Genomic DNA, 16,860 nt, shown 5'->3' with positions numbered 1-16,860 from the left:
GTGATGGAGGTGGAGAATGGAAAGTACCAGGGGGTTAAGTACAGAGGCAGGGAAGAGTAGGGCCCATTTGGGGGTAGAGTCATCTTAGTTGAACACTGTTTCATTTCCCTTTGATAGTTGAAAATTGTAGCTATGTGAGACATTACTACAACTCTCTCTCTCTCTCTCTGATCCTGTTCCAGGAACTGGCGGTTGGTCCCCAGCAGATTCCAATGCTCAACAGTGGCTCCAGATGGACCTGGGAAACAGAGTAGAGATTACAGCAGTGGCCACGCAGGGAAGATACGGAAGCTCTGACTGGGTGACGAGTTACAGCCTGATGTTCAGTGACACAGGACGCAACTGGAAACAGTACAAACAAGAAGACAGCATCTGGGTAGGACATCTTTTTCCTTCCAATGAATAAAACTGAGATGTGCTAATGGTAACCAGAGTATATTTCCGTCATTTTCCAATATCCAGATTGTTGGTAGTTTAATAACTGGTAAGTGCCCATTAGAAATAATTAGACAATTTGTAAGGCCCATGCCCAGCATGGTTCCAGTTCCTAGGAAAATTAGGATGTCTGTTGCAAATAGTTTAGTATGTTCCCCTTTTTGTAGTAAACTGGGTAATTCACTGACTGAGCCTCACTTTCTTCATCAATAAAAATTAATTAAAAAACAGATAAATGTACCAAAAAAGTATGATTATTAATGTGATTATACTAATTTACTGAGTGTTTATTGACTTATTTATTAGTTTATTATATGCCAGGCACTTCACATATTTTGTAACAACACAGCTAGCTCAATTACATCATTTGATCAACATTGCCCAATGTATGAATTGTGACTTGGGAATCTTTAAAATCTGGTCTGACTTTAAAGCCACTAAGCAGCTTCTGTTGTAGATTCGCAAATAATTGAAAACTAAAACTACAAAACAAATAGAAAATTTAGAATTATTCTGTCATTGGAAACAATCTTCAGCTTCAGAGTGAAGGACAGTTTGCTCCAAGTTACAAAACAGAACTTTCCTCCCCAGTCCCAGCCCCACACTCTTGACCTCACTGTGTGGGTGAAAGGCTGTCAGCCAATTATTAATGGAGGAAAATGTGGAGGTGAAGCAGATAGCAAAAGTCACCTGGAGGTAGCTTCAGAACCTCAGGCACTGAATAAAATAAGTTGTAAGTTTATATTATTTTTCGTTAAGAAAATAAGTCACCATTTTTTAATCCAAATGTGTGTAAAATGTGAAGATACGGAAATTAATAGCATATTCTTTCCTTTTCAGATTCTGTCCTCTTAAATCAATGCCAATTTATACTTTACATTAATGTTGTCTTCACATTCACATTCCCATATTGGCCCCATCTCCCTGATAAAAATGAAATAACTTCTGTTTTATATACTCATTGTTATTTGTTAATTGCCTACCCATCACTTGGGTTTGTAATTGAAAACAGTCATAAATTGAGGATTAAGATTAGTTATGGCAGGCTGAATCCTGAGAATAGTATTAATGTCATCTTTATTCTGGGTCACTTGTAATATTAGGTTATAATATTTATAAAGGGCATAAGTTTTCTTCATTTTTAAAAATAGTCTAAACAGTGAGTATACATGGAAACAAAGAGGGGAAAATAGACACCACAGCCTACTTGAAGGGAGAGGTTGGGAGGAGGGCGAGAGTCCAAAATCTACCTATTTGGCACTGTGTTCAAAACCTGGGTGATGAAATCATTTGTACACTAAGCCCCAGGGACAAGCAATTTACCCAGGTAACAAACCTGCCCATGTACCCCTTGAATCTAAAATAAAAGTTGAAAAAGAAAAAAAAATTGTCTTTTGGGGACTATTTTATTTTTTCTCAATTTTGAGGTCCCCATAAATTATTACAGGTTTTCATTTTGTTTCACTTTTAGTTTGAGATAAGAAATAAGCACACCTTCCATTTTGAGGAACAATTTTAAGGCTTTTATGTTGACTTTAGAGGGACAAATCGATGTGGGATTTTTTGTTTTCTCTGGTACTTGTCATCGGGACTGGTTGTCTTTAGATCGAGTTGTAGCTTTGAGTTATTGTGCCTAATTTTTTTGTTTTTAATCATGAGTTTCATCTTCTTTAGAACCAAATAATCTACTTTCAGCTTAGCCCCTGGGTTGGGATGCATTTCAAGGGATGACAATTCCTCTGGGCTCATGAGCAGGGGGCGCAAGGCCTCTTTCACTTCCTCACCCTTGTCACTTTCCCTGTGTTTCTAAATGATTCCAAGCTCCTCAAAGGCAGGGATCTCTTTATATGTCCATTTAGCCCCTGTGCCCGGTATCACTAGACACATGGCAGGAACTTATTTTGGGGTGATTATTAAGAGAACTGCAGAATTACTAGGGCTCCCTGAATTGAAGGGTGAGGGCAGGAGACTTTCCCCATTCCCTACCTTGCATCCCAAACAGCCTTGACATGGTAGGGCAGGTAGAAGTTGCTGGATGGGCAGAGAAGGAAAGGCAGGGTCCTCTGTCTACAGTGAGGCAGGAAATTCCAGCAACAGCTCCCCAGAGATGCCTGCAGTGGCTGCAGGGCAACTGGGAGAGAGGCAGCTTCAGGAGCAGCCTCGTACTAAGTAAGTACAGGGAGAAGTGATTTGAGGAGGGACCATTACAACTTCCAATTTAAAGAGTAAAATAGAGTGGCGTTAGGCAGGAATACCATGATCGGTCATGTACAGTAACTAGGCTCAACCCTGGAAAAATAGGTGTCCCCTTAATTAATACTGGGATAACTAACAGTTACTAAACACCTGTTACACAAGATAGGTAAGCAAATGTAATTCCTTATGTATATTAAATTGTCATTCTATAAACTGGTGATTCAATGTTAACATCTCCAGGAACAAGAGGCTTGAGGCTCACAGAGCCCAATCCAAGCTCACACAACCAGAAACTGGTGGCAAAATATTTCACAACTAAGATTTATTCCTAAATATAGTTGATTGCAAAACTGTAGTTTCTGTTTCTCTTTTAGTACACTGATTTTTTATTTTTATTTTTTGATTTTCACAGAATTGATTTACTTTTCTCACCTCAAATGTTAACTTTGTCAAGCCAACTCTTTAAGAATAATATGAAGCCCTATTGTTTAATTCACATGTTGCTAAATATAAAAGTGTGAAGATACCAATAATACCTATTTGTATTTGTATATGTTGTAAATAGTGCTTGGACTCTCTAAAACCCTCTAGGCTTTCAGGGTGTTTTACAAACACCTCAGAAATCTGTGAAATTTGCCTTGTGGCTAACTAATATTTATTGGTGCTTTCATCAGATTAGACTGCTGGATTAAAGAGATTATCTTGAGAGCTTTTCTTTTTACTTTTTATTTTTAATTTTAAATTAGAAGTAAGACTCTGGGTCCACCAAAACTAAGCCTTATAACTAAGACAAGAACAATAGTCAAACAAAAGGTTTTGCAAAACTGTCTAAATTGTTTTGTTTAACTTTTCAGAAAAAGTCAATGCCTAAAACATCAAGTACTGGCTTAAAGGTGGTTTATCAAGAAAATAGAGAATATATATATTTATATGTGTGTGTGTGTAAATATAGATATATATATGCATGTGTGTGTGTATATATGTGTGTGTTTGTGTGTGTGTGTATATATACATATGTACACATATATACATATATACACAAATATATATACACAAATACATATATACACATATATGTGTATATATACACATATATGTATATATGTGTATATACACACAAATATATATGTGTATATACACACAAATATATATGTGTATATACACACAAATATATATGTGTATATATACACAAATATATATGTGTATATATACACATATATATGTATATATATACACACATATATGTATATATATACACACATATATATGTATATATATACACACATATATATGTATATATATACACACATATATATGTGTATATATATATACACAAATATATATATGTATGTATATTTGGAGAAAGGGGCTTACTCTGTCACTCAGGCTGGAGTGCGGTGGCACTATCATAGCTGACTGTAGTTTTGATGTCCTGGGCTCAAGTAATCCTCCCACTTCAGTCTTCAAAGTAGCTGGGACTATAGAAATGCACCACCACATCTGGCTAATTCTTTTGAAATTTTTAAAACTTTCTTCTTAGAGATGGGTTCTCACTATGTTGCCCAGGCTGGTCTCCAACTCATAGGCCCAAGTGATCCTCCCACCATGACCTCAGGTTTACAGGCTGGAGCCACCACACCTGGCCAATGAAGCAGAGAAGCTCTTGAATGCTTATGTTCACCTGGTCTTCTGCGGACCCTCAAATTTTAGATAATATATAGTTTGTAGTGCTCTTTAAAATGGATTTACCAAACAATACATAGCACATCCTGAGGATGGGACAATCCATTCACCAGTACTGAAGAGATTTATTACATTTCACAAGGTTCGCTTCAGAAAAATAATCCTAAAAGGATAACTTTGCAATGTACGGTAGCAATTTTTCATGCCCTAAAAATCCAATTTGGAGAGTTTCTGATCTGGCACTGAATGGAATGCTCACGAATGAGGTCACCAAAGAGCCACTTACTGATGCACCATGATTTATGCACAAGCCAGAGTCCCTCGCTTCACTAAATAATCAGGCATGAAGGTGTGTCAGGGACAAACCCTGCAACAATGTTCAGAATCTTAGCAGCTCCAAAACCTCTTCCTGATTGGTGTGTAGACATGCCGAATCATTACAAATATTAAAATTCCGACTCTGGGCAGCAATGTGAGCCAATGCTTGGTAAAGTGGGTAAACTTGTTTGGAACAAAGGAACCTCTTAACTAAGTCCACTCAGACCAGGTCCTGTTAGCAGTCCTTTTGAAAGATATGCCAGAAGAAACATGTACTGTCCATGTTATATCCATGAATAACCACAATGTTGAGCCCTTTCCTTCATGAGCACAATTCCCACACTGTCAGTGAGGCTCTTCTGCCCTAATTCAATGTCCCCACATCCTCAGCTATTCATCACATAGCTCATGTCAGTCCCCTTCTCTACCCTATCATCTCCTATGAATATTCTATATTTTATTAATATTAAACTTACAGTTTTCTCTTATTAAAATTATGTTGCCTCTCCCCAAACAGACAGCCATATAGTCCTTTATTATAGACGCTTTTGGCCTGTGCACTCTGATGGTCTGTGATTTCCTGTAACTTTCTGGAATCTGTCTTAACATGAAGGACTTGCATTTGTTACCTGGCAGTTTTCTCACACAGAGGTCAATTCAAGCAATGGATTATACATTTTGGTCATCAGTTCCCCGATTTCATCCTTGAGTGACTTCCAAATTCTCTGGGAGATGCTCTCTGATCTTCATGATTTATACACATTTATTCTGCCACGTTGGGCCTAGAACATCCTGAGTATTGATCACTGTTTGATATAGTATTTTAACCCTACCAATTTCAGAAAACAATTTGAGAGTGAGAATCTCATCACCATCAACATATATCTTTTAAGCTCTCATTATATGCCAAGCACTGTGCAAGGTGCTAGGCTTACAAAGGGGCTTAAGCTATGGTTTTTCCCATTTCTGGGTGTGCAGAACCATGAAGGAGACAAATCAATGGCATGCAACACAGTATATGTGTATATGGTAGCACGGCAGCAGTTCACATGCACTAAGCTTGTCAGAGAGGGTGTTCCTGGCAATATATGAATGTGAGGGGCTTAGACTACTTGAACCAGAAGAGACCATGTTTAAGTTATGTTGGCTTGTCAGCAACTACAGAGTACTGTATGTGTAACAAAAATTCAATAAATATACAAAAAAATGGGGAGAGAAAATGGTGAAAGTGAGGTGCATTCACAGCAGGAGAAATGCTATAAGCAAAATCTTAAAGGAAGATGTATTAAGGACACAAAAAATAATAAATTAGATATAAGATATAGCTGGTTAGTGATAGAAAATGAATTTGAAGAGAGAGACTGGATAGATATTGTAGACTAAGAGCACACTCGTATCTTTTTAAGCTAATACATTATTATTTATTAGCCATTGTAACAAAGTTTGTTAACACTTCTCTGTTTTAATTTTTTGTTAAATAATAAAGACTACATGTAGGAACATGGTCTCAAATATATTTGTCAGGATTTTATAAATGGTTCTCTCCTTTGTTCTCTCACGCACATACACTAATAAGCTTTTAATATAGATATTAATTTCAGTTTTGGCAATTATTAAAAGCTCAATTAAGAACTTAGCATGCCCAGAATCTTGCTGCTGATTTAATGGAGACCACCAATGCAAAAGCAAGTTATTACAATGTCACAGACTAACAGAAATAAAGTATAGAGGGAAATGCAGAGGCTTTTGATTATGATCTGATTACAGTTGCACCACTGGTTGCTTGCATGACCTTGAAAATGTCCCTTAACACCTCTATAGCAGGTCTTTCTCCCTACCCAGGGCAGGGATATATCTAGAATCTTCCAGGCCCATTGCATCCATTCCTCCACATTTCCTTGCTCAGACACTGGTTCTTGGCTTACCCTGTGGGTTGCAATGTGAAATACATGGAGATAAAGCCTGGACTTCACTATGAAGCCAGCTTAGAATAGTCAACTAAAGGATCTCAAAGCTCATCATTCAACTTGAATAATCCCAGTGGTTCTGTCCTAAGCTCTTTTGCTGATTTTAGATGATCTTATACCTGGATAGAGCTCTGCAGAAAAGGAAACAGGGAAAAACTGGCCAATCAGCATTGTGAAAGCAACAGCTGGTCTTCACCCCAGCTTCAGCAGGCTCCCTCCAGCCCTCTGGCTCCACATTTAGCCCATGAAAGCTCCTCACTGATGCCCATCTGTTTTCTCTTCTTAACACTAGAATTTGCTGAAATGTTTCAGAGAATTTCCCAACATGGGGCCTAACCTCTTTAAGGAGTAAATGCACTCACACATTTACACATGTGGCATTTAAACACATCACAAGGACAGGGAGTCAATGTGTAGTCTTCAGGATTAATATTCATATGGACACGTTCTAGGGGAGACCAGATGTTTGCAGTCCCCTACAAACTGGTTGCATGTGTAGTGGGATAGGATCCAACAGCTGATATCAAAATAAGGAGGATGATCTGCTTAAAATTAATTCTCCTAAATCCACTGCTATTAAATTAATCTTATTGTTAAGGTGCTTAATGATTCCCAGCAATCTCAACTTGTAATTGTATTTTCAATATGTATAAACCTGTTAGTCCTCACTCTGATTCCTCTTAATCTAAAGTGAATGTCTCCAAAACCTAAGCTCTGATTTTTTTATCTTGCCCAAATTCCTACCTAAGGGGTCTGCAGAGTCATGCCCTACAAACCATCAATTCTCCTCAGATGGGTTTTATTTGACCCTGTATATCATGACTTACTTTCCAATCTGACTCTGGCATAACAAGGAAGAAAATAAAAATGTTTTACCCCAAAATATATTTCCTTGCCATACCTGGAAATTACTCTGCAGTCTCTTGTGGGGAAAATCCACATTCTATAAAGAATCTCCTTTCCCCTTTGTTTTCCTTCCTTCCCAGATCCAGGATATAATCAACTAAGAGCCAGGCACCCTTTTAAGTCTGATAAGAAACATTTTACAACCTGCACTCTCTGAAGTCTGCTATCTGAGAACTTCCTCTGCACAACTTGGTCTCCACAATCCTTTAGCTTAACCTGAACATTCCTTTCCATTAATCCCAGGACTTCAGATAAACTCAACCAATTGTCAACCAGAAAGTGTTTAAATTTACCTATAGCCTGGAAGCCCCCCTCCGCTTTGGGTTGTCCCACCTTTATGAACCAAACCAATGTATTTCTTAAATGTATTTGATTGATGTCTCATGCCTTCCTAGAATATATAAAACCAAGCTGCACCTGACCACCTTGGGCACGTGTTCTCAGGACCTCTGGAGGGCTGTGTCATTGGCCACAATCACTCATATTTGGCTCAGAATCAACCTGTTAAAATGTTTTACGGAGTTTGACTCTTTTCATCGACAAGAGTTAATATCTCAACTTTAACATCCAGCAAAGTATTCGGATTTTTAAAATGTAAATATAGTCAATGATGCTAGCTAGGTGTAATGACTGAGTGGAAGAGATTTTTAAACTAATCCTTATTTATTTAATGTTTAGCTAACATGGACGAATTCTTTTTTGTGTGTGTGTGTGTGTGTGTGTGTGTGTTTCTTTGTTGTTGTTTTCTTTCATAGATTATCTCAGCTTTGAAGTGTGACATGGATTCTGTGACCATGATAAATGACTAAAACCCTAAAGCACTGTTTTTCCTCTGTAAAGTGGATGTAATGAGGGTAGTCACCTCAGATGATCTGTAAAGGAGAGATTTCTCAAAAACGAGCATGCTTCAAAATGTCCCACAGAACATGTCAAGGCAAGGCCTGCTGGGCTCCGCCTGCAGAAAGCATTCAGTAGACCTAGGGTGGGACTGAGAATTTGCTTTTATAATGAAATCTCAGGTGCTGCTGGTGCTCCTGGTTGGGGACCTCACTTTGAGCAACAGTGCATAAACTTTAAATGGACTGAACCATACAAGGATCTTTACATAGCATTATCAATAATAAGGGATGTCATTGCCATGAAAGGTAGGTGTATGTGATGCGCCTGGGGGAGAGGCCCAGAGGACACTGGCTCTTAGGGTCTGCTTTCTTTTGAGCTTTGTATACAAAAGGAAAAGCAAACAGTAAGTCAGTCTTTCTCTCACTTGATAAACTAAATATTCAGTGGAAACAATAAGATCTTGTGGTTGCAGGTGAAGACAGTTTACCCAAGCAGGCTCATTAGGGACCATTCGCACAGAGTCCTGGCAGCATACAGAGGAGCTGCAGGAGGAGCCTGGGGGAGTTACTGATGCCCAAAGAAAAGGACTCTAGGTCAAATTTTGAGGCCCCAGGTGTCTACCTGGCTCTAGCCAAATGGAAATATTCCAGGCCTGGCAGGAACATCAACAAAACCAAGAATCTCTCAAGTATTTTTTTTAAGTTGAAAAAAAAAGCAGGCTTCATTGAAGTTATTATTGCAATGGTAACAATCAACATTAAGAAGGAAAGCATAATACAGTAACCACAAGTTTCTACTACTCTTAAGTACGGTTTCCAGTTTTGTGGGCCTTAATGTTAATTGCAGATAAAGGTAACTAATTTTAGTCACTGATTATGTGAGGCTAATAAAAGTAGAGAGTGCAAACAAAATAAGTGTGAGCAGGAGTTGCTCTTGTGTTTCACGTCTCTGACCAATTGCAATTGTCCATATGAGAGGCACATTTCCTACTGCCTTGTAACCAAAGGACAGTTCTGCTGCTGTGGCTGCTCTTGGAATCAGAGAGAGAAGCTGAATGATGCCCCTAAGTTTGTCTAACACCCTAGACTTGTCTTGAAAATAATTCTCTAATTTAGTGACTCAAGAATTTTTCGGAAGTTAATTCAGGAGCTCATAGGAAAAAGAAACAGTTTTCCCCCACCCCCCCAAGTATTGGAAGTACAGAGAAGGACTCATAAAAATTGGGCTGGAGTTATTTAACCTTGAATACTGTGGGTGATTTTTTTTTCCTTTTGTAGGAAGGGAGTATTGGAAGTACAGAGAAGTACTGGAAGTACAGAGAAGGAGTCATAAAAATTGGGCTGGAGTTATTTCAACTTGAACGCTGTGGGTGCTTTTTTTCTTTTTTTCCTTTTGTAGGAAGGAAGATGTACTTGCAAAAATCTCCCCAAAGAATCATGGACCCCTAACATCTTGCCTTATCTGACTGTAATTTAGGGTATCAGGCATCTGTTAGGCACATTCTGCAGGTACTAAATTCAGGAGGATTCAAGAGTAGAATGTGGAAATTTCCTGTCAGAGGTAAGAAGAATGCATGGACAGGTACAAAATGGAGGAATATGCACAGATGGGCACATAGATGAGAGCATGAAGTTTCTGACTTGTCGGTAGAAGAAGTGCTATGATTTTTTTCTCCCAGAAAATATTTTGATTTTGCAATGATTCAGCCACATTTTTGTCCTACCTGCCTGTATTTATGAAACAATAATTGAGAGCTAGAGTTCCACGAATGGACTGTAAAACAGAGTAGAAAGAACTGATGAACAGAAGACACAACAGGTAAGCATGAGCAAGCTAGCCCACTACGTGTAAACAGCTCAGCTGACTGGGTGTGGCACCTCCCTTGAATATGAAGCATTCTGCATGTAGATGAGAGAAAGGAAAATGCAGTGCAGGTGCAAATGACTGTGACCCAAAGCCATGTTCCTCTGAGAAGTGGACACTTTCATGCCTGGGCATCCTCCAGGCCTTCCCTATCTGGTGCATATTTTTGCAAAGGTTTATGTTGTGTTTCAGACACTGTGTTTATATGTGAGGGCTATAAATATGTGAGAATTTAAGAATGTATGTGTGTGTATAGAAGAAGAACCAAGCCACAGCTTGGGCGGGGCATCCTAAACCCCTTAATAGGCACGTAATTTAAGGGAAGATCCTGTGCTTACCAGAGAAGCTTTGTTTAGAGGCCCGTTCCTAAGTCCCCTTGCATCAAGCTTGCTGCTCCTGCATTCCTCATACCCAGAAATGCCGAAGAAATACACTGCTGACATAGGTGTATATAGGTTAGTTCATGTCCTTGATTCATGGGTGATGACCGACCACCCTGCCCAGCAGAGTCCAGGCCATCTTTTTTCTGAGCCCTCTCTGGGGAGAGGTGGCAGCTCAAAAAGCCCTTGAGTCTTGTTTCTTTTTCTTTGGTGGGGACTCTAATCTGTTGCTAGTGATTCCTTCATACACTCCCCCCTCATTCCACGTAATGTGTTTGAGTTCTCTTCTTGAAATACATTTGTCATTTATTGAATAATTTCTGAAACAATTAAATGACAACTCAATGAATGGCTTTGTCAATTTTGTGTAATGGAAAGTCAAATTATCATGTAGGAAATGCAAAATCTTTCTTTTTATAACATTGTTAAAAGACTTCAAAAGTAACTGCATAATTATAAAAAAATTTGAGGTATTAAAGTTTGCAAAATCAATAAGAATATCTCATAAACCTATTTATTTTTGGAAATTGAAACCATACACATGGACTTATTTAAATTTAAATGTGAAGATGTGAATAAAGACCAATATTTGTAGAAGGCGATCTTATTATTTAAGACAAAGTTGAAACTTTAAACATATACATCTGTATGTGTATATATACACATATATAATAGTACATAAAATATATATTTATTTATATACTTAAATTATATGTTTTTATATTTGTAGATTTAAATACAGTAAGTTCTCACTTAACATCATCCATGGGTTCCTGGAAACTGTGACTTTAAGCAAAATGGTGGGTAACAAAATCAATTTTTTTCTCATTAATGTTATAATGAAAAGATATTGAAGAAAACAATGTTATTTGAGGACTCATTGTACATTGTTTTGTTTAAAGTCTCAATTTCCAAGAACTTGTAAAAGACGCTAAGGAATTACTGTATATAATTTTCTATATATATTTAAATAAGTTTAAATAAATATATGTGTGGTGTAAATATATGTGTATATACATATATATCTTTAATTCTCAGCTTGTTTCATCTTGATTTCTTCTTATCTATAAATTTTGGTTATTCAAACTTTTTACCTTCCTGTAGTAAATAGAGGATTTAGAAGATTTTTGTTCCACTACCTCCTTGGCAGGTATGCCAGCTGCCTTACTTTAAAAAGCAACAATTGCAATTCTTCGAGACAATTATAATTCATTGCTTTCCCTAATCAGCAGGACCTCAGATAAATGGACATATGAAGATTTGTTGAGAGTATTGTTCTGTGGTTCAATGACTTGTGTGATTTCCTTATTTAAACAAGAACAAAGAAGCCAAAGAAAATAATGTACTTTAGAAATAATTGGGCACTACTTATCAGAGTGGTTGGTGGACTGGATACTAATCAGGATAGTAGACTCCAAATTATTTTTTTTCCAGTTACAAGTACCTTTGTTTATTCAACAGTAGACACAGTGCTGGCAGCAACCTGTAACTGTACTCCATGGATTTAGATAAGAAGATGATGGGGAAGGGGGATTTTTAAGTCAAACTAGATCAGGATTATATTGTTTCATTTGAGTCTCTTTTAATTCAAGTGTATTTAATAACATTCTCCTTTATGAACGGATTTGGAGCATGAACTTTGGATTTAGGCAAATCTGAGTTTGAATCCCTGCTACTTACTAATGGTATCACCCTGGGCAGCATTTTATATCCTAAGCCTTAGAGTTCACATCTGTGAAATTTTTATAAAACCTACATTACAGCGGTATAAGAATTCACTGAGGCAATCTACATAGACTCCCAATGTCCCTGACATATAAAAAGTACTCAAGTTAGAAATATTTAAATCCTTATCTAAAGAAAACTTGAATGCTGACCAAGACTTTAGCAGAATCCCAAAAGACACATTTCTTCCCTCAAATGTAAGAAAATATTCCCTCAAATGTAAATGTATCTTCAAAATATCCCTGCTCCTGCCCCCAGATGTATTTTCCTAGGCCTGAGGCATTTGCAAATTCCAGAGGCCATGGCATGCCAGTGTCTGTTGGCTCTGCTGGTAAGGGGGGCAGTCTCCCTTTCGTGGCTCCTGCGCAGTCCAGCCTTTCTCCTGTTGGGTGATGCTGCTAAGCGTGCTCCCAGGATAGGGGAAGCATCTGCCATGCTTGTGGGTAGACATGGGTTACTAAGTAACATGACAGAAAATGTAAGTGGATCTGGAAACAAGGTAAACCACCAGGAGAGCCAGAAATTTAACAATGACCAGATTTTAAGCCACTGGCATTTTGTTTAAGTCAGTTCCCAGTAAAATCATTTGAGCATGGCTTTAAAATAAAAGCTGGGGACTTGGTTGATGATGAGATGCTGTATGGAGTAACTTGATGGAGGCCCAGAATCTCAGGAACCATTTGTCAACATCTCTTCTTGCAATACTAAGTAATAGCAGAGCCATCATACATTCATTTCAGAATGGGCTGCCTAGCCATTCAAAATGGGTGAATCAGAATACTGACTTTTGACTAATTTCCAGAAGCATGCAGTTGTTTTGCAACTTGTCCTACAGCAGACACAGATTCCTTAACCTCCTTCCACTAGATAAGATATTATCTAACAAGGATTCCCATATAAGCGAACATTTTGTTACGCGAAAGCTCAAATAGCAGCAGAGTTTGTACAAAGCTGTGGAAGAAAGTCCTAAAGAAAGAATGCAGGTTAGCAAGGAGAGGTCAGGAAAGTAACAGATTTTGTACTAGAAGAGAATAAGAATAAGCAGCCAGGTGTGGTGGCATGCACCTGTAATCTCAGCTATTCTGAAGGCTGAGGCAGAAGGATTGCTTAAGCCCAGGAGTTTACAACCAACCTGTGCAACATAATGAGACTCCATCTCAATTAAAAAATAAAATATTTAGGCTAGGCACAGTAGCTCACGCCTGTAATCCCAGCACTTTGGGAGGCCAAGGCAGGTGGATCACAAGGTCAGGAAATCGAGACAATCCTGGCCAACATGGTGAAACCCCATCTTTACTAAAAATACAAAAATTTAGCCGGGTGTGGTGGTGTTCACCTGTAGTCCCAGCTACTCAGGAGGCTGAGGCAGGAGAATCGCTTGAACCAGGTAGGCAGAGGCTGCAGTTAGCTGAGATCACGCCACGGCACTCTAGCCTGGGCAACAGAGCGAGACTCTGTCTCAAAAATAAAATAAAATAAAATAAAATAAAATAAAATAAAATAAAATAAAATAATTTTTTTTAAAAAAAGTAAATAAAAGCAATGGGAATAAGGGATCAAGAAAGATGTAGGAGTCTTTAAGGCACCAAATTCAGAATCATCCCTATTTGGGGAAACTTAAAAAATCTTTTAAGAGAGGTGCCAAGTACAATTATCACAGGATTTGAAGTAAGGAATCCATGCCCCATTCCTGGCTGTGTCCCTTATTATTGTGTGCATTTTCATAGCCACTTAATCCCTCTGAGCTTCCAAGGCTGTATCTTATCCAGATGCATGTACGCAGCCCAGGCACATAGTAGGTACTCAATAAATGCTGGCTTTAAATAATTAAATGCGATGTCATTTTCAAGAAATATTAGCTAGGTAGGTATTGTGACAAGTCACAAGATTGTTTGAAAAAAATACATATAACATCTTTTAACTGTGTAGAAAATAACAGAAATGTCATCAGTTTGGCTGAAACACACGGCTTGTGCTGGGGGCCTAAGAGATAAGGCTTGATAGATATATTGGCTGATGTATCTTATGCGTTTGCTCAGGAAAATATGGTACCTTGCTTACATCTGTTGTTCTAGTGTAATTATTAATTGAGCCACTTGTCAATATAAAAAAACCCTTCGTTTGGATAATGTATTATATTGTCAATGTCTTTCTAGCTGCCATCAATTCAGAGTGAGCAACTTATACTTAACTCAGAAATAAAGCAAACTAAGGATATGCCATACCTCTGAAGTATGTGTGACAAGAAGCTGGATCATAGTATTAGTTGCTATTACATGGTCCTTATACCAGTGTAAATTCAGGAGAGGGCTGGCATTTTTTTTTTAAGTTTAAAGTTTAAGCATGAAGAAAGGCCTATCGATAGATAAAACTTTGGTTGTGAGTCTCCAGTGGTTTTATAAGTTCACCATCTGTAGGAACATACATGAAACTAGAGTGTACAATAAGGCAGTACTGTAGAAACCCTAACTGCTAAGGAAGTTCCTGCAGCTGGCTCATGAAAATAATCAACGAAGGAGCTTACCTGCCTCTATCAATTTTTATTAAAAGCAAAATGAGTTTATTTGGAGAAAAGATGCCCGATAGAACATGGATTAGCAAATTAAAGAAGGATGTACTTAGTTTTACTAAGTTTCAGAAGAACAAAGTCACTCTTCTATTCTATGGAAGTGTATGTAAGAGCTATAAGATTAAACTCACTTCTTTGGGTCAGTTTTAAACTTGTGCACAAATAGACTTGATGTAGTAGGTTGAAGAGTGCTCCCACAAAATTCCTGTGCACCTGGAACCCAGATGTGATCTTATGTGGGAATAAGGTCTTTGCTGATTAAGTACTTAAGGATCTTAAGGCGAAATCATTCTGAAATTAGGGCCAGATAAATCTAATGACTGATATCTTTATCAAAAACAGAGGGGACACCTAAGACAGGTCATTTAAAGAAAAAGGCAGATACTAGAGCAATGCATATACAAACCATGCAGTCCCAAAGACTACCAAGAGCCTCTAGAAGCTAGGAGAAGAAAAGGGAAGATTCTTCCCTGGGATTTTCAGAGATCATGTGTCCCTGTTGGAATTATGCTTCTGGACTTCTGGCCTCCAGAAATACGAAAGAATAATTTTCTTTTGCGAATCCCCCAGTTTGTGGTAATTTGTTATGGCAACCATAGGAAAACAGTACTCTTTAAATATTCATTATTTTGCAACCTCTGCTATTACTCCTCATTTAACTCTGAGCTCCTCTGCTAGGGTGTGGCCACCATGCACTGAACACAGCAGCCTGCACACAATAATTTGTATTCCTCCAGGGCACCTAGCACAATGCCACTGCTGGTTCAATACGTCCATGACTGGCTATGCATTGCCAAGCTTCTGGATCATTAAGCCTTTGCTCATACTACCATCTTCACCTGGAATTCTCCTTCGAATTCCCCATACTCTCTTGACACATACGTCTCCACCTTCTGTAAATTCTTCCTCATCTTTCAAGATCTAGTTCAGCTCTAATCCCAGGTCTACAACAACACTTCTCCTGATTCAATTACTTCAAGTAAAAGTGATCCTTTGCACATCTGCACTCCCTTTCTCCTTTCTGGGTCATCTCTTCGGACTTGGAACAATTCTTCTCTAGATTTGGTTATAATCCACACCCCCCCCCGCCCCCACCCAACATGTTACTCCATGCGAGTTAGTCTTGTCCATGAAACTGGATAGAGTGATTTTGGAAAACAAAGTCTGGTCTGATTTTTACCTTCATCTCTCTACTTGGTCTGGTCTGGAGTAAACGTTCAATAGTAACTTGCTGACTATTTGCCCTGGCTGTCTCATTCCACAGTGATAAAACCGAAATTTTCTCTAGAATTACTTTTCCATCATTATAAATTTGACTTGAAAGCCATGCAACTGATGCATTTGCTGGGGATTATCTTTCGCCCGTCACTCATTAAATCTGTCCTCATATAGCAACAATATTTATAGGAACAGCTAAACGTTAGCCCCCAAGTGAGAAAATGACCCATGCAAATGCCCTGGCACGACATAAATACCCACAGCAATGCAGATTGTGTGATGACTCTGCTGGGTGGCTACAGTTCTGGGGTATGGGCGATGGATGAGCTAACTTGGAGAAGGCAGCCTAGAGTCGTCAGGGGAAAGAAGAGGATGCAGTACCTCATTAATTTGTTCCCAGCCAACAGTTTTCAAACATTAGCCACATAATAATGCCCCTAGAATATGCTCTTTGTACATGACCAAAGATGATCTGACAGGCATTTCAAAACAGTAATTGTTGGATTGATGACACTGCTGAGGAAAGAGGACTCATTATACCCAATTTGGAAGATTGTGAATATGTTGTATAGATGGGTTATGAGGATGCATTTGGGTAAAAGAGCTGGACAAATGCATGATGACATTACAGTACCCCAATGGGTGTCTCAGACATACAGTACATTCTCTCACCCTTCATTATTTGAAGACTGGGAAACAATACTGCATGTTTAAGAAAGTACAAGTTCAAATTGTGGCCAGATGTACGCTATGGTAAGGT

At 38.3% G+C, this 16,860-nt stretch overlaps 1 protein-coding gene across 2 annotated transcripts in view; it reads left to right on the top strand.

The window, feature by feature from the left end:
* Positions 1–16,860, top strand: part of CNTNAP5 (contactin associated protein family member 5) — an 876,843-nt gene that overhangs the window by 210,498 nt on the left and 649,485 nt on the right. For both annotated transcript variants that reach the window (XM_055108578.2, XM_008953637.5), the window contains exon 3: positions 183–376. In XM_055108578.2, the coding sequence (XP_054964553.1) occupies positions 183–376 (194 nt within the window). The remainder of the gene's footprint in view (positions 1–182; positions 377–16,860) is intronic.

This window comes from Pan paniscus, chromosome 13 (assembly GCF_029289425.2).
Source record: "Pan paniscus chromosome 13, NHGRI_mPanPan1-v2.0_pri, whole genome shotgun sequence".
In the NCBI taxonomy this organism is placed as follows: Eukaryota; Metazoa; Chordata; class Mammalia; order Primates; family Hominidae; genus Pan; species Pan paniscus.
This window is presented reverse-complemented; position numbering and strand designations above follow the sequence as displayed.